General features: G+C 39.6%; 1 protein-coding gene and 1 pseudogene across 1 annotated transcript; both read left to right on the top strand.

Moving 5' to 3' along the window:
• Positions 1–394: 394 nt before the first annotated feature.
• On the top strand, positions 395–18,873 carry MYLIP (myosin regulatory light chain interacting protein). Its single transcript, XM_039866505.1, has 7 exons — positions 395–728; positions 1,824–2,014; positions 12,303–12,488; positions 13,764–13,961; positions 14,449–14,613; positions 15,476–15,896; positions 17,247–18,873. Exons 1-7 carry the CDS (start codon positions 642–644, stop codon positions 17,334–17,336), a joined length of 1,338 nt encoding a protein of 445 aa, XP_039722439.1. The 5' UTR covers positions 395–641; the 3' UTR covers positions 17,337–18,873.
• Positions 18,874–20,587: 1,714 nt separating this feature from the next.
• LOC120605630 (uncharacterized) lies at positions 20,588–20,705 on the top strand (annotated as a pseudogene).
• Positions 20,706–22,869: the final 2,164 nt, after the last annotated feature.

The raw sequence follows: 22,869 nt of genomic DNA, 5'->3' as shown, positions 1-22,869 counted from the left end.
GCTTTCACCTCCTGAAATGTGTTTTTGGAGTGACCTGAGGCTTATGGAGAAAAGCGGCAGCTTTTAATCACTGCAAAATTAAAGCCTGACAGAAATGCGTCCCTGCTTTGGAGCCCGGGGCGGTCGCTAGCTCGCTTGCTCGCTCGGAGCAGCGTCGCCCAGCCGGCAGAGGCAGCGGGTGTGTTCCGGACCTCCCTCCTCCCGCAGTCTTCGGCGCCGACAAGCTGCCACCTCCTCAGGCGGCCCCGGGAACTCAGCCGAAGCTGGGAGGTGGGCCTGTGGTCGATCGGGCGCCTCTATTGGATGGCAGGACAGGGAGGGCGGGGCGAACCCGCTGTGATTGGCGGGGACACCAGCCGGAGGGGGCGGGGCCGCTATATCAGAGGAGTCCCTGTCGCGGCGCAGGCAGTCGGGCTGCTGGAGTGCGGCGCCACCGTGGAGACCCGGAGAGTCAGCCGGCGGCCTGGCAAGGGGGTAGTGGGAGGGAGCGGCAGCCGCAAGGCGCAGGACAAGGGTCTGCAGGGCGGCAGCCTTTCAGGACCAGCCTCGCCGAGACCCTGACTGGGTCTTATTGGTGGCAAGGCGGCATCCCCGCGCACACCAAAGAGGAGGCGGCTTCGGAGGCAGCGGCGGCCCCAGCCATGCTGTGCTATGTGACGAGGCCGGACGCGGTGCTGATGGAAGTGGAGGTGGAGGCGAAAGCCAATGGCGAGGACTGCCTCAACCAGGTGAGGACGAGGGACTAGGTGGAGACCCGGCCGGTCCCCATAGGCCAAGGGGCCTCTCGGCGGCGCCGGGTGCCTGCCGGGCGGCGCTGCGGCAGCGCTTGGGGGGCGTGCGCCCCAAGCGCCGGGCCCGTGCCTCCTACTACCCGTGGGCGTGAGGCTCGCGGCCCCCATCCTGGCGCGCCGGGAGCGCGTGGGGGACCGCAGAGGATGCGCACGGCGGCTGGCCACCCTGCTCCCCCTCCCCCAAGCCCGGCACTTTCCAGAAGAAGGCAGTCCTGCACACCTGCCGCAGGTGTGTACAAGATGCCTCTTGTCGGGTCCCCGCGGGGGCCTGACTGCGACACCAGCGTCCCGGGATGAGGTGACTGGAGGCGGTCGCAAGTCCCTTGGGTTGCTTGGCAGACAAGCCGTGCCCTTGTCTGTTGCTGCTTCTCAAATGGATCATTCACCTGCATCTCCGGATTTGCAGGGTACGAAAGGGCCGTAGGTTTGGGGTCATTTATTCATCGATTGTCTTTAAGCACGCGTTTCTTTACGAGTGAAGAACAACCGTTCCAAACTGTGCATATTTGTATGGCAGACAGCAGATTTGATCTCAAGTGAAACGGTATGCCCTCAAAACCCCTAGACCTGAGAGGTTTGGAAAACCTCTTGTAAAGCTTAGCTGACACTTGTGGCATGTTTCTTCAAATTGTTTGTATTTTTGGAGTCCAGATGGTTAAAATTGTCTAGATGCTAAGCTGCCAAATCAGCTGTATCGATTGTGCTGGTGGAGGGAATTCCGATGATTGGAAGAAGGAAAATTGCCCGAGCGTCTCCTCAGTCTTTCTGGAAAGCTACTTTTGAGGACTCTTTACTCTACTGCCATTGGCCATGTCCTTGGTGTTAAAGGAAGGATGAGCTTCTATACTTCACCTAGTGGTATAGCATCACTGGAATCTTACATTTTTGTTCTTCCAGTTTATGACAGAAATTGAACACTGTTGTTGAACTTTGTAAAGAGTAGGCAGGAATATTAGACTCAGTGGAGTCCTTGGGTTTGCTTTGACTACGTGGACCATTTGCTTATATATGTTGCATTCATTTTTGTTTTAGGTGTGCAGGCGATTGGGAATTATAGAAGTTGATTATTTTGGACTGCAGTTTACGGGTAGCAAAGGTGAAAGTTTATGGCTAAATCTGAGAAACCGGATCTCACAGCAGATGGATGGGCTAGCCCCTTACCGGCTTAAACTGAGAGTCAAGTTCTTCGTGGAGCCTCATCTCATCTTACAGGAGCAGACTAGGTAAAGTGATGCTAAAATTAAATAAAATGTCAAATAGACCTTTGGTTCCATTTAGAAAGGGTCCTTGCACCTTCCCAGAGAAGTTCACTGGCAAATTTGTTTTGATACAGAGTGAATTGGTTCATAACTTAGAAGTTTTCCATAGCACAGCCCTTTCATTAAAATGAAGAGGGAGCTATATAGTTGGCCTGGGGTATATTTTCCAACTCTTCTTGTGATATTTCTTGTCTTTATAAACAATGGGAAAGCAAGGTTGAATTCTTACAAACACTTGAGATTAGTACCACAGTGGCAGAAAGACAGGGGAGGGGGGAGAAGACCCAACTGACTTCCTGATAGCAGCATCTAATGCCCGAGAGTAACCTCTGCCTCTTGGCAGTGTTATTGTAGGTCATTGTAGACTGTTCTAACAGAAAGCAGGAAACATTTCCTCTTGGGTTACTTAAACTTGGTCAACTTCTTCAGCCTAGTGTCAGATTACAATGTTTAGCAAAGAGCTCTGTCCGACTTAATGCAGAATTTTAAAAGTTTTTAAGTTTCTCGAAAACTTGGTAAGAGAACTCTTTTAAGGCCAGTGTAACTGCACTCTAACCCACAGATATGTTACACATGACTGTTGAGTTTAGATTGTTGAGTTTATCTCTACTTCTAAAAAACCACCAGTAGTAAGTAGACAACTGGAGCGTGTAGTTTCCCCCTTTCAAACCAAACGTGTTTTTTCCCCTGGACTGACAATAATGCTTTTCTCATGGATGAGAAAACTAGGAAACTAGTGTTTAATATTTATTGCTGAAATGCAGGAGACCTAAATATTATAGTGGCATGTTAAAAAAAAAAAGAGAGAGAGAGAGAGCAACTGATTATAATAACAGCAAACTTTGGGTCTGAATTCTGTTTTTCATAACCTTTTGGCTTGGAAATTTGCCAAAAGGAAAAATTTGAGTGTGAAAGTTTTGAGGAATGATGAGTAAGCAGTATCCTTTAAGAGTTTTTAATGTATCATTTTTTTGTTTGTTTACACAAGGACTGATAGAAACATATTTTGAAATACTACTTATTTGAATTTGAAATGTCTGCTTAGCTTCATTATGGAGCTTTAAAGAGTGAGTGAAATGTTCAGTTTTGTTTCTGAAGTTACTGGTATGTTGAATTCTTAGTGCTCCTGAAAACATCTTGCAAAATATTCAAGTGATTGCATTTTTAAGGATGCTTTTTCTATATATATATTAAACAGAATGGATTGGGATTTTTTTTTACTTAAAGCCGATTTGTGAAAGCTTCTACTTTACATTTCAGTGTGATAACTGGCAGTCAAGTAAGACACACGTGTATATATATATATATATGTGTATATATATAAAACTATTGGAATTTTCATTGTGTACTTTTAGCATGATTTTGCAATCTTTTCAGGGCTTCCAGATGCAAATCTAGTTTGATGACACACTTATTTTTTTAAATCTGTAAAGCTTGGAAGAGCAAATACATCATTTAAACAATGGCTGCAGTTACAGTAGTATAATACATTTGTATAATGAGTGCTTACAGACTTTAAAATTTACTACTAGATGGTCTTTACCTGTGCTTTCCTGTATTTGAGTTAATAACTATTATTGAATCCATTTTATTCATGTAAGAAATAGAGACATTTTATGAATTAGAATTGGAATCAGATTTCCTACTTTATTGATTCAATTGACTTTGTCTCTTGAGATTCATCACTCAAAGAATACACATATGTAGTTAGACTAGGTAATTTTAATTGATCTTAGATCCTTTTGGCATCTTACTGAAAAATTAGTGTGATCTAAGCTTTTGACTTGCTTTTAAAATATTGGAGAATTTTACCCATTTTTGTGGGATTGTCTGAAATATAGAATTTTAAGAAAATGCCACCTAAAGTTCATATAGCGTTATGCCTTAATAACTAGATAATGTAATTGGGAATTAACATTTCTACCTTTTAATTAGGATCAGAAGTTGTCCTGGAAGTTATAATTAGCATTGTTTTTGTGCATGATACTATGGAACAAAAATACTTATTTCTCCTAATGTTATGTTACCAAGATAAAGCTGGTTGATAACTTTTTGATGTTTAATTATTCATTTTAAAATATTTATGTAAAATGACATGAAAATAAAATAGCTTCATTTGTGTAGTGAGTAAACTCAACTTTACCAGCCCAATTATAAAAGGTTATTGTTTACCATCTCCAAGTCTAATCATAAGGGTACATTTAGTATACTGAAAGTTTCTGAACAGTTTATTAAATGATGCTGAAATATCCTGGCTGAGTTGTCCTCTGTGGACAATTAAAGTAGCCTGCTTACAATAGAGCCAGCCTAACTGGGGCCATTTAATATATTAGTTCACATCGGATTAGGGAGGCTACTGTGAGAATGATGGCAGGAAGGCCTGTGTGTAATAGGAGAGTACTGTGGTCAGAAGTCCAGCAATCTAGGTCCAGCTTGGCCACCAACTACCAGAGTATGCAGACTTCTAAGACGGAGTCAGCTCTTCATCTCAATTGAAAGCCCAGGAAAAGATGGTCTATAGAATCTCTTCTAGCAATAGATTTTTTTATCCTTTACTTCTGTTTCCTCTATTTATGATTTCCCTCAATATTTTCCTAACTACATTTCTCAGAAAACGGAAAAAACATATCAAGTGTCTACATAGATTGGTAGGTAGAGTTAATCTGGTTTCTGTTTTGGCCTAATTTTATTTAGGTCTGGTTCTTCACCCAGATTATTGTTTGCTCTTGTGTGGAGGTTTGGAAAATAACTGGAGTCTTGTTTAAACTCAGCTGGCACTTTTCAGAGATAGAGGCAGCAGGTATTTTCAGCAGATGTTTGCCATGCTATGGATTAAAATTAAAAGTGAAACTAATGTATTCTGGAAGTAGATCTGAAGTAATAATCTTTGGAATTCTTGCCTTTCAAAAGCTTTCAGTTATTCACAGCAACTCAGACCAGATTTTGTCAACATTTTCAGAACCAAAGATTAGAGTATTATATGCTTCATCTTCAGAGATGGTAATTATACCATCTATTCTCCTGACTTCCACATTTTAGTAGAGCACAATGGTCTTTGCTAGGGGCACTCCTGCTTAAGTTTTAAGACTCACCAACACTGGAATTCTCTTTCTCAGAAAAGAGTTTAGTGAGTCTTGAACTCAAAGTTCATGGAAATGCTGTAATCATGAATGTTGACTCTCACTAAGATTTGAATGATGTGAGCAGGAAGTTTTACACGTCCCTGGTTAAATCCCACTGTTCTTCAGACCTCAGTTCAGTCACCACTTCTCAGGAGAGCCATCCCTAGGCCTGCTCAGGAGACCAAACTCTCCCAAGACATCATGTAGTTTTACTTAATGGCGTTTAATGAACATATAACACTGCCTTTACTGATGTGACAGTTTGTCAGCCACTGTAATAATCCAAATTCCATGAAACAGGGAACTGGTCCACACTGAATCTCTAGTCTAGCAAGGGCCTAGTGCATAAATATTCATTGAATCAATGAGTTAGGAACTTGGAAATAAATAAAAATCAGGTTAACTGATACTGATGAATACATTTTCTCACAGATATTGAAATGTTTGCCATTTTGCTTTTATAAAATGAAAAATTTGAGACTATCAAAGAAATCTCACCATTAAAAAATGTTTTGTAGTGATTATTATCTATTAAGAATTTGCTCAATGCTTAGCATTCTTTTGCTGCTTTCTTTTGTCCCTGGACCCTACCTCAGGCCATTCGTTTATGGTGTTGTTTTTTTTTTTTTTAATGCCCAAACACAAAATAGGCTCCTGGCAAGTCAAAAAGGTAAAAATATTTGTATATTATTGCCAGGGAAAGTATTAATTAAATTTTTGAATTCCAATATATCTATTAAGGTTTTTTTTTTTTTTTTTTTTTTGCTTAGATTATAGAATGTTTGTGTTATTATATTAGCCACAGATCTCTCATCTGGGTACCGTAAATGTTTTTTCAAATTTCTGATACTTATATATTTGTATGAAATCTCCAAAGAACATTGAGGAATCAATTTTTATGTAATAAAAATGAACTTTAATCTTGATCATATACTTATTTTTTAACATTTGAATATTTAGATGGCACTTAGGGTCTGACCCAAGGTGACCGGTAGTATGCAGCTCCAGGGGTACCAGGTACATTCTGCAGCTTGGTCCCAGATCTCTCCCAGAACTAATAGCACTCTACTAATCTGGATTGTTGAGAAAGGGTTTGTAGTTAACACTTCTAAACTAAAGGATTGCCTGGGTCGTTGTTTGCCTAGGACAGGTATCTGTTGTGAGTAATCATATTTTAGAAGTGCAGATTTTACGCTTCCAAGTAATAGTATTCTTCTGGTTTGGGTTGTAATGACTTTTGAAGTTGAAAATATCTCCTCTCCCCTCCCCCGCCCCCGTCCCCGCCCCCAAAACACTGCTATCTCCATATCTTTTAACTGCTTTGGAGCCTGAAGATGAGCAAATTTATCAGTGATTCCCATTTTGCATTTTCGGCTTTGAGAAGGATTTCCTTAAGCCTGTAAGGAAACCTGACTTGGTAATTATTTGGCTGTGGCAGGTTTTCTCAATTGCAAGCCTTCCATGAAGTGTAGATTTAATGGTTCATTTTAGGTATAGCTATTCATTTGAATTCTGAACCTAGACCCTAAGGGATTTTCACTAGTATTATTTTCTCAACTTCTTACTATGAAAATTTTCAAACATATTGGTAAGTTGAAAATTTTTACAGTGACCACCCAATAACCCCACCTAGATTCTACTGTTAACAATTTACTATACTTGCTTTATCACATTTTTATCCTTTTATTGATCTCTCTACACATCTATTACTCTGTCTTTTTGGTGCTTTTCAAAATTAGTTGTACATAAGTATACTTCCCCTAAATACTTCAGTATGTATATCATTAACTAGAACTCAATATTTATCTACAGTTTTTAAATATAAAATCTATATATGATAAAATGCATAAACGCTAATCATATCATTTAATGGATTTTGACAGCTGGATGTGTCTGTTCAAACAAGACCCTTATCAAGATTTAGAATGTTACCATCACTCCAGAAAGTTTGCTCCTGCCCTTCTGCAGCCAAACCTACCTCCTTCCCCATCCCTACTCACCCATTGCATGACCAGGGTTGTATTTTTTCCAGTATAGATTAATTATGTCTGTTCCACTTCATGTAGATGAATTCATGATGTGTATACACTTTTGTGTCTGTCTTATTTTGTTCATCATATATTTTTTGAGATCTGTCATATTGTATACATGAGTGTCTTGTTCCTGTTTGTTTATCCACACTCCTGTTTTCCAACTATTATGAATAAAGCTGCTGTGAACATTCAAGTACAAGTTTTTTTTTTGGTAGACATGTGTTTTCATTTCTCTTGAGTAAATAAATACCTAAGACTGGAATAGCTGGGTCATAGAAGAGGTAGGTAATCATGTAGTTTTGCAAGCAACTGCCAGACCTTTTCTCAAAGCACTTGTACCATTCTGTACTCCCACCAAGAATGTATGAGAGTCCATTTCTTCTACATCCCTGCCAGCTTTCTGGTGGGTATGTGGTGGTAGCATCCTGTGGTTTCAATTTGTATGTTGCTATTGATTAATAAAGCTAAGTACTTTTTCATGTGCTTATTGGCCATCTGTACATCTTTTGTGAAGTGCCTGTTCAAGTCATTCACCCGTTTTTATTGAGTTGTCTTTATCTTTGAGCTGTACAAATTCTCTACGTATACTAGTTCTTTGTCAGATGTGTAAATACTGTATTTTCTCCTGTGGCTTACCTGCTTCCTTGATGCCTTTTGGAGAAGTTTTTAATTTGGGTAAAGTTTAATTTATCTGTTTGTTTCTTTTATAATTTTTGCTGACTGCATCCTGAGACACCTTTTCTTACCCCTATGTCATGAAAATACTCTCTTATGTTTCATTTTAAAAGCATTATGTTTATAGCTTTTACATTTAGGCCTATGATCCATCTTGGACTGATTTTTGTTTCCCTGGAACTTAAGATGCAAAACAATAAACTCTTACAGCAATTCTGTTTTGATTTGGTAGTTTTTATATATAACTTGGCAGTCAGAGTTTTGTTTAAAGTAAACTTTTGTGGTTAGTTAAGCGACTCATTGGACTGAGGCAGGCATACACATGATCTCAGTGGGTCTAACCAGGTGAAGGACAAACTAGCCATTACTAACTACTAATGGGTGGCCAGGTTCACACAGGTCTTTTAAGGGAGAAATACAGTTCAATTTTTGGGACTGGGATGTTTTTAAAAATAGCTCCTTAGCCATTTTAAAGATGTTTTAGGTTAGTTACTTAAATTTTGAGTTTAATAGTGCATGTGGATATAGTTGTTTTACATTTCTGCCACAAAAAGCTCTTTAAAGCAATGTAACTGGGAAGATACCCAGAGGGCAGTAATTGGGAGTAACCATCTGTGATGAGTAGATAGACAACTCCAGATAGGTTTGCAGAAAGTTCTGCTTTGATTATTAGAAGATTTCATTATGAGACAAGCCAGTGTGTAGAGGAGAGTTCTCAAAATTACAATTCTTAAAAGATAAATGACATAATTCCTTATAATTATGGGAAGGAATTTTTAGATTTGAGGAAATTCGAAGTACTTTGGAACCAAACTATATTAAGAATATGTGACTTTTTTAAAATTAAAATTTAGCATATCCTTTTTCACTCCATTTTTTTCAGTCTTCCATAATGTTCATAATGCTACAGTAAGTATGAAATCATTTGTATCCATGAAGCAAAGATATGAGTTAACCAGAGTGTTTCACTTTGGGTGCTAAAATGTGATTCATCTATTGAAAATATTCATTTTCTTACTAACTAGGTAAAACTTGAATAATCATGAATTTCAAGGTGTGACCAGAAGAATGTTTAGAGAATGTACTTTGAGCTTATGTCTGTAGGACATAGCTACAGACATTTGGTTAAGACAAACAAAATAGTTTCTTTTTTCCCCAAAGACTTTCATTCTGTTTGTGATTCTAGCATGTAGCCTAAATTGAATTAGTTATGTTAACCACTTTTGATCTTTAGTAAAAAAACAAAAACAATTCACTGCATGCATGACTTCTTTGACCACATCTGCTTGTTTTTGATAATATTGGTAACATTTCACCCACTTTACAAAATAAGGACAGGGTGTGGGGGGTGAAAATCCATGAGCCAGACAGTTACAGGCCAGATGGTTCAAGAGAAAACAATAGGAGAAAATATTGGATTTGAAACCATTCCTAACTCTTGAACCAGCACTGGATTCCTTGTTGGAAATGTGTCTCTGTGCTCTGCCATCCTCCCTCTTGGAAAGAGCACATTAACTAGAGTCTGCCAGTGGCTCCTTTGCTGTCACCATTTCATTGTGCTGTTCTCCTAGAGAGCATAAACTGGTTCCCCAAAAGCCAATTTGTGGCTGTAGTTATTTTGATAGGATATGTTCCTTCACACTAAAAGTTTCATCTGAAAAGGAACAGTCAGCCATGTTCACCCTGTAGCACCAGCATAGGATTTGGCACAGAGGCAAAGCACAACAAATATTTGACTTGAAATGAGAAGGTTGCTTTATAGCCATAAAACTGAAAAATGCAGGAAGGGCTCTGTCAGAAAGCTTATGTCAACAGAAAGGAGGAGGATTCTCCTGCTCATAGGATATTGATTGCAGTCCAGCCTAGAATGTGAAGTATGTAGAAAAGGCCAATTGTCCCCTGTCCCCTTTTTTATTTCTGACTTACATGCGGGGAAAGGATCAGCATTACTCCTGAGTTACTGACCACCTGTTAATATTTTGTTACTGCGGCTTTGCCTCTGATTTTGGCAGCCCTCTCTCCAGAAGTAGGCGTGGATAGTTTGGAAAAAGAAATTGGATCGATTTTGAAACTCTTTTGCAAGTTATACTTACTCTTTAATAAAGCAGAAACGAGTCTCTAATTTGATAGGTGGGAAATACCTTAAAAGATAACTTTCACATAAGCAGTAATTAAATTGAGAAAACAGTTTGCGGTGATACTCTTAACAGTCTTTGAGCACATAATTTCTTCTTTAATGTAAACATATATCCAGATTTTCATTTCCTACTAACCCCCCATGAATACAGAGACAGAGGTATATTAACCAAGGTGAAGTTTACTGAATGGTCATCAAAAAAGCATTTTGAGGGCTGAAGCAATGCTGTAACAGCAAGATTTTATGAGAGTGCTAGGCCTCGGTCCTCAGATAGCTATTTTAAAACAAGTTATTTTTGTGGTTATTGCTTTGCCCCAGTAGGGACCCCCTTCTCAGTTTAGCAGTATGTCAGAAATACTTTAAAGACTAGCAGATGTTTGGGTTAATAAAAACCATGCTTATCTTCTTTCATTTCTATTGTGCATTCTTACTGTGATTTCTTCGTAGGGGCTTTGAATAAAGGAAAAAAACTGCAGTATTTGGCAGAGTCCGATCATTTTAAACATTGCTTTATCATTATAGAAGGCACGAAACATTAAATTTAAATAGCTCTTAAAGGGATATTAATGGCTTTTGTCAGCCTGATGTTTTGAGACTCTCCATAGAGTCCCTCCTTATAGTTCTAGACTCGTTTCTACCCTTTCTTACTTTGCTCATGTTGTCCCATCTACCTAGAACATCAAATACAGACTAGTCCTTAAATAAAAGCAGTGTTGAGGACTGGAATGAGGGTATCTATCTGCAGTGGGGAGCTGAAATTAGGAGCGCTGTTCAGAGCAACACTCAGCTTTACCAATGGTCCTAACTCATTTGTTAATGGAAGGAATATTGTGGCATTTTAAGCATGTTTGAGAGGCTATAACAAAGTCATCGAAGGAAGATTATACCTATACATTTGCCAGAGACAAATTTTATAACTTAGGCTGATCTGTCTATGGTTTAGATGCTCTCTTGAGAATCTTAGGCAGTGTGGATTGGCAGGCAACAATATTTGAAGTTTCCCAGGAGTTTCTGAGTACAGCATACCTTTTAGTAAATGTAGAATATAATATTGTACATGATTAAGACAGGTCAAATGGAATAAAACAAAGCGGGAATGAATATAAACTAATTGCAGACAATATGCAGTTCCACTTAACATTTATGGAGCTCTCTGATAGTAGAGGCACTTAAGAAGTTAGAATATGTCAAATACCATAATATAGGAATAAATAGTTTGCACGTGACATAGATGAAAATGTAGCTAAATGAGGGGACAGAAAGAATGGCCCTTCAAGACAGAAGGAACAATGAGACCAGCCAGGAGGCATGAATGTGCTTGGTTTTTCCTGGAAGAGGAATTGTTCCTTCTCCCCAGGGCATAGTGGCTAGAGGGAATGACAGGAAATGTGGCTAGAAAGTTGGGGCCAGAGGGTGGAGAAGCCTGGGTTCAGGCTGACATTGTGCTTCCTCGGGAACAATGGGATCCCTTGAAGGATTTTGAGCAGAGAAGTGGCAAGTGCATACCAGAAGGAAGCAGCTTGGAAAGTAGATCAGCACAGACGCTGGAAGAGAGATAAGCTTAGAGGATATTGTAAATTCTCTGACAGTTTAGAAATGCAAGCAGGGCAGAGGAGGTAGAAGTAGGAAGAGTGGAACTGGATTTAAAGCATTTTCAGAGATAGAAAGTAGGTAGAAAGAAGATTGAGAGTCAAAAGTAAGTCTGAGAGAAATAACAAACAAGACTATGCTTTTCATTGGGAGAAAAAGTAGGTTTGGGAAGAAAGACACTGAGTTCGGTTTTGAATTAGAGCTAAAATTGAGATACTAAAAACATCCAAGTGCAGAAGTCTGCTGGCAGTTGGACATTTGGATCTGATTCCTAGGAGAGAAGTTGGGGCTAAGACTAGAGATTTGGGGGTCATTTGAGTAAAGATGAGGATCTCAAGGTATCAATTACAGGTCAAGATAAAGTTTTTCTGATTAAGATTATTTCTTTTAAAAAATTTTAATACAGAAACTTGTGTATAATTATTTCACATTTTGTAACTTGAACACTACTGAATTTGTCTTAGATTTGTTATGTTTGGGTTACACTTTTCATTCCAGAGAAACTTAGTCCTTAGACTTATTTTGCCTGGATACTCGTGATAAAAAAGATTCTTTAATGTAAGCTTTTTCAGGGTGGCTTTTTAAATTGCTATGTTTTCCTTACTTAAAAGGGATTATGAAAATGCTAAGTAAGCAGGTCGAGTTTGGTATCAAGTTAGTTGCCAGCATAACCTCATTCTTGCATTGCTTTGCAGGCATATCTTTTTCTTGCATATCAAGGAGGCCCTCCTGGCCGGCCATCTCCAGTGTTCCCCAGAGCAGGCAGTGGAACTCAGTGCCCTTCTGGCCCAGACCAAGTTTGGAGACTACAATCAGAACACTGCCAAGTATAGCTACGAGGAGCTGTGTGCCAAGGAACTCTCCAGTGCCGCCTTGAACAGGTAAGGCTGCGGTTAAGGTTAGTGTTTATATCTGAAGATTTAGCAAATTTATAAGAATTTTCAGAAGAAAATTAATCTGTAGTGTAGAGAGATAATTTGTGAGGTTAAGACTAGGCCATTGCCCAATTTAACCGGTTATTTTCAAAAGATTCCTAGCCTTTTCTTTGAGAAACTTATAAACGTAACACATAATCCACACAAATAAATGTCCTTATATGAAATGCTATATAACAGGAAGTTTTTAAATATCTGACCTTTTAAGAATGCAAGTCTCCTAAAATAAAAAGTCTATCATGTATATTGGAATTTTCTCCATCCCAGCAAGGATTAAACCAAGAGACCTAACAGAGGTGTCTTAGTTATCTATTCCTTGGTAACAAGTTACCCTGAATTACTGGCTTAAAACCATAAACATTAGCTCACAGTTCTGTGGGTCAGGAATCTGATCCTGGCTTGCTGGGTTGTCAGGCTCAAGATCTCTCATGAGGCTGCTGTCAAGCTATTGGTAGAGTTCAGTCTCAACTGAAGGCTCAACTGTGGGAAGGATCTGCTTCCAGGCTGACTCATGTGGCTTATTGGCAGGCCTTGTTCCCTCACCTCATGAGCCTCTCAATGGAACTGTTTCATTACCTGGTACCTGGCTTCACCCAGGACAAGCAATCCAAGTCAGGGCAAGAGAGAAAACCAAGATGGAAGTTAAAAGTCATTTTAGGACTTAATTTCAGAAGTGAGTGACGTCCCATCATTTCTGCTATATTCTGATCATTAGAAGCAAGTGATTAATCCAGCCCATGCTCAGGTGAAGGACATCACCAAGAGTGAGAGCACCAGGAGGTGGAGATCTTTAAGGACTATGTTAGAGGCTATATGCCACAACAGATAAAATAAATGCTGCATTTTTCAGTCATAAAAAATCCAATCAATACCTTATAATGCTGGTATAATGAAACATATAAAAGCAAAAGTAAGCAAATATATGAGAGGTTCTTACATAAAAATTAAAGATTTTCTATAATTCTTCTAAATCACCCTCATGAAGCATCCCCAGTAGTTTTTTCTACTGAATATTTAATAGTCAATATCTTAGTGTCTTAGACATATTTTATAGTAAGTTTGCTAACTAAGCGAAACATGTTAATACGTAGCCTTACGTTCTTGTGATTCATAAATGATAGTGTCAGTATGATTCACTAGTGAATATGATAGAGATTTATCTCTAAAGACTATATAATTTAATTATTCTATATATCTCTGTGCCTTTTTGGTGTCCTACAGCATTGTTGCAAAGCATAAGGAGTTGGAGGGGACCAGCCAGGCTTCAGCTGAATACCAAGTTTTGCAGATTGTGTCCGCAATGGAAAACTATGGCATAGAATGGCATTCTGTGAGGGACAGCGAAGGGCAGAAACTACTCATTGGGGTTGGACCTGAAGGAATCTCAATTTGTAAAGATGACTTTAGCCCAATTAATAGGTAACCCACGTCTTAAATACTTTTAGACCTAAGTATATGTATACCTTTGTAGCTCTGATCATGAAAATAGAGTGGGATTTACCAAATAGTTACCTTTTAAGAATACAGTGTTTCATTTTGATACATAACATTCATTTTACGCAGGCTTTGATAAGCATTTAATTGTTTTTTAAATACTAACTCAAATGTATTGATGTGGCAGTCTTAATATTTTTCAAATAAGTTGTTCACTGCTAAAACAAATCTCATTTTCACCTATACACACACATACACCCCCCGATAACTCACTTCAGCGCTTCTCTCCACTGATCCACAATTGCCTTGCAGTGTGCCTTTGTAACTGGAGAGCAAAATGCTTACTTAAATGATAGCCCCAGACTGAATGTCTGATTTTATTGCTGGGTCATGAACATATGGGAATCCTACTAAGGTACACACATGGTGACAAATCTCTCCTCCTTGCTTACTTTTCTCTTTCCGTCTTCAGGATAGCTTACCCTGTAGTGCAGATGGCCACCCAGTCAGGAAAGAATGTGTACCTGACCGTCACCAAGGAGTCTGGGAACAGCATCGTGCTCTTGTTTAAGATGATCAGCACCAGGGCAGCCAGCGGGCTCTACCGAGCAATCACGGAGACACATGCTTTCTACAGGCATGTACTGCTATTTATCCTGTCGCCATAGCATCCGTCCACAGCTCTAAGGTTTTCGGGTGACAATGAGGCTCCTGTAGTCTCTGGTGTCATTGTTTCAGTGAATCCTGTACAGAATTTAAGAAATTAGCTGCTTTCGAACGTTTCGTTTCTACTGTGGCAGTGGAGTCCTTATCAACGTCATCTTGCTTTTCCCACAGAAAGTGCGTACGTATGAGCTGCGCAGACACCTTCCCCTGCTTATCTCCCCCAGCTCCTTCCTCACAGCACCTCCTCTCCTCGAGATGACTCAGGTGGTTTCACCTCTGCCCTTTCCTAACAGGGTGACCTAAGCCATCTTTCCTTTCAGGGGGAGCTGCTATCCTGAATCCTCACTTCATCGTAGAGCTTTTTAAATCATTTTGATACTCTCATTTTAGAGGGTGCTTTAAAATCGAGTTGTGATTTCACTTGAATATTTGGAAAATTAAAGCTAAGAAATTTAATTGGCAGGCAACCTGAACCTTTTTTGCGGTAAAATAGTCACACAAATTGTGGAGCAGAATGGAAAATTTGTAGCAATTTTTTTAAATGAAGCCAAGACTTCAAAGAACAATGTCCTTTGTCTTGTCACTAGTTGGTTAGGACTAGCTCATGCCTGTGCAGATGGAGAACATTCACTGTCCCCGACATTTATGGCTGCTAGAATCATTGAGATCTTTAACACATATAACACTGGAAGAATTTACTTTCAAGAATAAAAACAAGAATATCAAATGTCTACCGACACAAATATTCTTATTCATCGCAGCATTTTATAGTCTGAATCACGGGAATACTGGGCTTGTGAGTATTGAGGTGGCTGTTCAATCTCTCCCTGTAGGTGTGATACAGTGACCAGTGCTGTCATGATGCAGTATAGCCGAGACTTGAAGGGCCACTTGGCATCTCTCTTTCTGAATGAAAACATTAACCTCGGCAAGAAGTATGTCTTCGACATTAAAAGAACATCGAAGGAGGTGTATGACCATGCCAGGAGGGCTCTGTACAATGCCGGCGTTGTGGACCTCGTCTCGAGAAGTGACCACAGTCCTCCAAACTCTCCTCTGAAGTCTTCGGAGAGCGGCATAAACTGCAATAGCTGCGAGGGCCTCAGCTGCCAGCAGACCAGAGTGCTCCAGGAGAAGCTGCGTAAGCTGAAGGAAGCCATGCTATGCATGGTGTGCTGTGAGGAGGAGATCAACTCGGCCTTCTGTCCTTGCGGCCACACCGTGTGCTGTGAGGGCTGTGCCGCTCAGCTCCAGGTGAGGAGGTGTCAGCTGGCCTGCTTTTCCATGGCAGCCTCACTTATCCCTCCAGTTCATAGCCAGTGAGTACCTGCTACGTGACAGGTGTTGGCTCACTAATGCATGAACCGAGAAAGTCCACTTCTACTTGGAAAGGGTCCTTACATTTGGTGACTTTAAAGGGTCTTTTATGTTTGGTTGCCCTTGGAAACATTTTGGATTAAGCATTACCGTTTGCGACAATGTAATTACTCTAAACTACAGACATTTTTCAAGTGCTGGAAGCAAGGCTCAGATTCACAAGGTAATGGACACACACAGTTAGTGGCTGAGCCCGGGGACTTGAATCCAGGCCTCCTGAGGGCTGGTCCAGCATTTCTTCTTCCATTTCATGTTGCCTAACGTTTGCTGACACTTAGGAGGATGGTCTTTATTATTTACTTAAAAGAGTCGGTTTTAGTTAACTCTCAATTATCCACGAGTAGGTCATTTACTCTGTGATTATTTGTGATGAATTTCCTTTTATTACTCTAGGGGCCCCTTGGATTGGCTCTAACTTAGCAAGTCAAAGTTTAATGTTAACACAAAAATAAAAGCAACCCATATGTAGTATTTTTTCCTTCCTTGCACTGTACATTTCCTCTTAAAATAATTTTTTCAATTCGTTTTCATTCCCAGAACTGTTTGCTAAATTTTACTTTGGTTTTATGTAAAATTGGCCCTAAATAACATCTAGTCCTTCAGAAAGTGCTAATTACAGAGCTATTTTTAGGGCTATATATAATGAGCCAACAGGATGCCTATGTCCTTCTTAAGCGTAGCTCATGCTACTGTGACACGTTATCTCCCCAGGAACCATCATGGGTTTGTCCTTTTCTGCCCACATAGTCTGACCCTCATGCCCAAGGTTCCCTTTATGGCTGGGGAACGGGTGTGCTTGCTGGGAAGCCAACAGGGGTGTGGACCTGTGCCTTTGACTGTAGGAGCAGAGCCATACTCTGGCCGTGTGGCATCAACCCAGTCCTGCATCACTGCCTGAGGGGTTGTAATTTGCCCATGTAGGGACCACAGCCTCATTGCACAGTAAGATGTGTTTGGGAATCACTTCACTCGTGCCTCGTTGAGAGTTTGATGGAAAACCTGATTAATTGCCTTCAGTTTACGCTTTTTCAGAATATTCGTCTTTAATTCCTTATAAAGTATGAACTTTCAAACCAGTGAGAAATCAAAGATCTCTACCAATTAAAAACTAAAAATAATTATGACTGCAACTTATTTAGAAAACAGAACGTAATGGGTACCGCGGGTGAACACTGGAGACACATCTCGAAGGTGTCCTGACAGGTGTTGTTGGCTTCTCTTTTCCAGTCATGTCCGGTCTGCCGGTCGCGGGTAGAGCATGTGCAGCACGTCTACCTTCCAACCCACACCAGTCTTCTCAACCTAACTGTCATCTGATCTGTTGTGCACTTACTGGACAGGCCATGTTTCTGTGAACTGCCCTATTATTAACTATAAAATGATAGATTGTGGAGTAAAATAAATACTCCGACACCCATCTGCCATGCAACATTTAAGAAAGAAAAGGAAGAATAAAAAGAATACGATACTCCTCACCACCAAAACACATGAGCAGCTCCAGTGGTGGGGACCAGGAAGACCTCGGGACACAGACACATTCCTCAGATTTTCATTCTTTTTATGATCAAGTAAAGGAATAGTAAAATCTCTGATGTCAGTTAAGTGGCGACATAGCCAAAAAGTGGGTACCGGTACCTTTTAGGAAGTGATGTTGTAAGTCTCCTTAATGTATCCCAAGGTAAGTTTTCTACTTAACAGCCAGTTTGTAGGAATTGGTTTGAAGAATTTACTTGGTTGGGTTTTTTTTGTTTGTTTGTTTGTTTTTTGTTTGGTTGGATTTTGTTTTTGTTTTTGTTTTGTTGTTACTTTGTATGGTCACAGAGCTCTGAACATTTTTAACAGGAAGATTTTTCTTAAAGAAATAGTTGTCGTTTTAATGTCACTTCTGTTTTTATAACTCGTTCAAGAATGATTGGGAAGCAAACATTTAAAAATTAATTCTGTGGCTTTTAAAAAAAAGTTGACAGCAAAGTGGTCAGATTTAAACCAGTCTGGCTAGTAGAAAACAGATAACTCAACGCGGGTGGCTTCCTGTTCCCTCCCCATCTCCTTACCCCCAGGCCTTTCAATTATAAAATGCTACCAATTTGGTTAAAAGATTTCTGTAGAATAGTCAGCACTCCTTGGGCCTCTTGAGCTGGTGGAATATTTTAAGATCGAAAAGGGAGTATGTTCCTTGGAAAGGGAAAGAGTTGCTCCCTGAGATGAAGCGTCATGGTGTACAAAGGAGGATGGTTCTTCAGTTCTCCCAAGCACTCTACTCCAGCTTCACTCAGGGGGGTTGCTTTCGCTTGAGCCATCAAGCATTTTTACAGCCTTATTATAGGGATCTAGATCTTCTATGCTTTTTTTTTTTTTTTTTTTCGGTAAATGCTTAAGTATTTACTTTCAGTTGTCCCCTCTGTATGCCTTAGAGGGGTTTTCGGATTTTTGTTTCTATATTTTTGATCATGTTTTCCACTCCCACTTGGGCATTTTGGATGCTGGTCAGCTTGAGGGTTTTCTAGGATGTCGGGAAACCTAGATGACCTTATTGGGTGCAATACTAGCTAAGTTAAAGCTAGAAACCTACACTGTCACTTTACTGAGATTCCTGAGTATACTTTTCATATTGCCTTAATGTAGCAGTAATGTGTTTATGCATTTGTTTCTTTGCACAGACATTTTGTCAGATAGTAAAACTCTACTTTTTTATGGCACATATTAGCATATAAGCCTTTATTCCAAGAGGTATTTATTTTTTCACTTGTAAAAAAATAATGTTTTCACATAAAGAACTCTGTTATATCCTAGAGGACTTCTGTCTTTTATATTCAGGATAATAAAGACTTTAAAGCAAACGTGGGTGTTTGTATCAAAGTTACTGTTATTTAAACCAGTTCAATAAGTCATTTTAAAAAGAGCATCGATAACATCATAGTTGGTATCTAATTTGGTCCTATATGGAAAATTTGAAAATGTTTAAGATACTGACCCTAATCGAGGGGAACATTCATCCAGTTATTCATTCTATGTTTTTTGGTTATAGCATTAGAATGTGTATGAAAATAGGGCAATATATATATAAACAGATGAAAAAGTAAAAATTGGGGAAAGGACTGAAAGGTATTAGAGAAGGAAGGGAATGGCAAATTAACAATTTGCCATTGTAAATTAACAATTTAAACCCAAGCGATGCTACTAGTTAGCTGCCTTGTCAGAAAAGGTGGGTACCTGTCTAGGTTCTAGAGCAATAATGGTCTCAGAGTACAGATTCTCGGACTATATTCCCCTGGGCCGTGGACCAGTACTGATTTGTGGTCTGTTAGGAGGTGAGTGGTGGGCAAGCCAGCGAAGCTTCATCTGTATTTGCAAACACTCCCCAGTTTGTTAGCATCATCTGTATTTGCAAACACTCCCCAGTGTGTTAGCTAGCATCACCGCCTCAGCTCCACCTCAGATCATCAAGCATTAGATTCTCAGGAGCACTGGCCCCTGGTGCCAAAAAGATTGGGATTCGCTATTCTATAGGACAACTAGCCTTCTACTGCTAGGTCCTAACTGCTCTCTAAGTGTGACATCTCTGGACAATAGGAATTTTTCAGCTCCATTATAATCTTTTAGGACCACCATCATATATATATGTGGTCTGTTGTTGACCAAAACGTCATTATGTCGCATGTGACTGTATCCCTGTACCTATGTCAATCTTCCATCGATTTCTGGAAGTTACCTCATTTGTTCATTCAACACATTATTGAGCACCTACTAAGTTATTGAATGTTGGAAATTTAACAATGATTATGACACGAATGATACAGGATGCCTATGTCATGTACTTAGACTGTAACATACACTATTTTCTCTATATAGAGAAGTTAAGTAACATTCAAAATCATAGAATATTAGCACTAGAGGAGATCTTAAATGTGTTAGATTTTAAATGCTAGCCAAGTGGATGGGTGAGTGGATGGATGGATGGATAGATGAATGGATGGATGGATGGATAGATGGATGGATGACAGGACAACAAATGAATAAGATAACATGTCGTTCACCCCAATAGACCATGGACTTCTCAAACTCAGTGACTAACATGAAAACCACTATCTTACTAGGTGGTGTAATAGAACTATAAGGAAAATGGTATGGTGGCAGAGATGATGTTAATTCTGCTTATGGAATGAGGATAAGGGTGCTTGACAACGGAGCTTTGAGCTGAGCGCTGATATTCTAGTTGGATTTTACCAGGTGGATAAAAAGTGTAAGGCACATGCAGGTGTTGAATGCAGTTTGGTGGGGCTGGACAATCCTCTGCTATCAAGAAAGTGGTAAGAAATTAGACTCACAGGCAATATGGTTAGAGTTATAATCATTGGGGACCTTGAATTCCAAGTTTAATTTGGACTTGGTTCTCCCCTGCCAAAGGAACTTTGGGGACAGGAGAGAAGCAATCAGATCTGGTTTTTGCTCAGAGAATTCCTACCACAGAGGAAAAAATATTTAAGAGCATGAAGAGAACAGAGACAGGAAACTCAATTTTGATCTATTGACATGAAAAGTATGAAACATTTAAAAACTTCAGAAGTGTCTACGGCCATGCACCCTGAACAAGCCCGATCCCATCTGATCTCGGAAGCTAAGCAGGGTCGGGCCTGGTTAGTACTTGGATGGGAGACCACCTAGGAAGACCAGGTGCTATAGGCATAAAAAATAAAAAATAAGGCATTGTAAGATGACAAAGTCCTTACAATCTGTGAGGTCAACCAAGGGTTGCCTCGCCTAAAAAAAATAAAAACTTTAAAAGTACCATCAGTGATACATAGAAGTAATATAAAATTCTGCTTCTAGGTTGGAACAGATAGTCCTTAGTAGAAAGACAAACAGATGGGAGCAAGTCATGGGAGTAGGAAGGAAATTGAGTTTGGTTTTGGCCATGATGCATTTCAGATACACGGTAACTGGCAAACCTGGCGTCAGTTGAAAACGTGTTGGAACCTCCAGAGGATGATAAAGGTAAAGAGAAGCATTTGGTGACTGTCATATTTAATTAGTATTTGAAGACACAACACTAAAGAAATCTATAAGAGAGCATTAAAGGGGGAAGAAAATAAAACTGAAGATGGAACCCCGAAATGACCTACATCTAAAGTGGACTGTGAGACTATCAAGGAGTCTGAGAAAACAAAGGATTAAGAAAAATCAAGAGACTGAAAGCTAAGTCAGGAGACAACTTCAAATAGCCAGGTCAGCTATGTCAAAGACTACAGCAGAGTCAAGGAGTGTGAGTACCAAGAAAGGGCCATAAGGTGTGACAAGATTAGGAAGCCTCAGGTTCTAAGAAAGAGTGGGTGCATTATGAAAAGTGAAGGGGGTACTACAAGGATGCCAGGTTATAGTGAGCTGAGTACAAATGTGAGACAGGATGTGGCAGTGATCAGTGAGAGTCAGTGTGTTTGTGGTGAGGTACAGTAAATCAAGATGGCATCATAAGAAGAGGCAGGGTCAAGAGAAGCATTTCAGTTTTGTATTTTCAGTGGGAGGGCATGGATGGGCATGGAGGAGAGAGCCATGGAGAAAGTGATTCAAAAGATATAGCAGAGAATATATGGAGAGTCTGAACCTTTGGAACTCTAGAGAGACTGAAGCCTCAAGAGGCTGTTCTGCCAAACGGCACAATTTATGAGACTTGAACAAAAGCATTCTTTAATCTTTTTATTAAGTGTTATGAAAATTAGTGTGTAAGCTAGGAATGTTTTCCCCCATCCTACCCCGACCCAATGTGTCTACTCTATGTCCTGCCACAGATGGGAGCACCAATATAATGCTGGTGAATTCTGAGGTTGTCCTTTTAACCTCTGCCATTGAACACTGAGGATCAGAAGCCCCATGAGTGACTACTCATGGGTAAAATATGAACTCTTCCAAGGAAAACTTGAGAAAAAAAATACCCCGTAGAACAGATGTTTGGACAAATTTCCAAACAGAAGCCTAGGGAAAGCATATACGAGTCACTGCGAGTATGCCTGAGGAAGGAGGGGTGCAAAGGAGACTCTCATGGTCAACTAGGAAGGCCAGGTTTTTAATGTAGTTTTACCGAGCAATGGAAAAAGCAGCTTAGATGGAATTTGAGCACAGTCAAAATTTAAGACAAAAGGCAACCATTTTTGTCTTTCTCATTGCTCATCATATTTAGTGTCTTTTCACAGAAATCCTAAAACACTGCAAATTACTTTTATTCATATTTGCGGAGTCTCCTTGAAATTGTTAAAAACTGTAAGGTATTAAAGAGTTAGCCCTATGCCTTTTAAAAACAAAACTATGTCAGGACCACACAAATTACACAGATTTAACACATCAGCCACTTGCTTAAAGAAAAAATTCACTTCAACAAAAGCTAAACATCTGCTATTCATAAAGCTTGAGCTGATGCTAAAAGAAAAACTCATAGGCATGAGTATCAAGGAGCGATTCTGGTTGAGAAGGAAATTCCTATACAAATTTCTGAAACAAAAATATAAATAGTTCTAAGAAAAAAATAATACATAAATGTATATACATATGTGTGTGCATATATAGACATCTATTACAAATAGATACAGATAATACATATATAATATATACGTATATATGTGTTCTTGTAATTTTCCATTATAGACCCTGTTTATAAATATTTAGAGAATGTGAAGTCAGGAAATCACTGGATTGAGAGAATTAGGGAAGGCTCTCAGAAGTAGATAAGTTGTTCTTTGTCTTGAAGTAAGTACAGTTTGGATTGTCAGGAAGAAAACAGAGCATGAGAATGCAGAAGAACCCACAGATGAGAAGCAAAGTATACAAGTGAAAAGATAGAAAGTAGAGGCAGTTCATA

Source organism: Pteropus medius, unplaced genomic scaffold (assembly GCF_902729225.1).
Source record: "Pteropus medius unplaced genomic scaffold, Ma_sr-lr_union100, whole genome shotgun sequence".
NCBI lineage: Eukaryota > Metazoa > Chordata > Mammalia > Chiroptera > Pteropodidae > Pteropus > Pteropus medius.
This window is presented reverse-complemented; position numbering and strand designations above follow the sequence as displayed.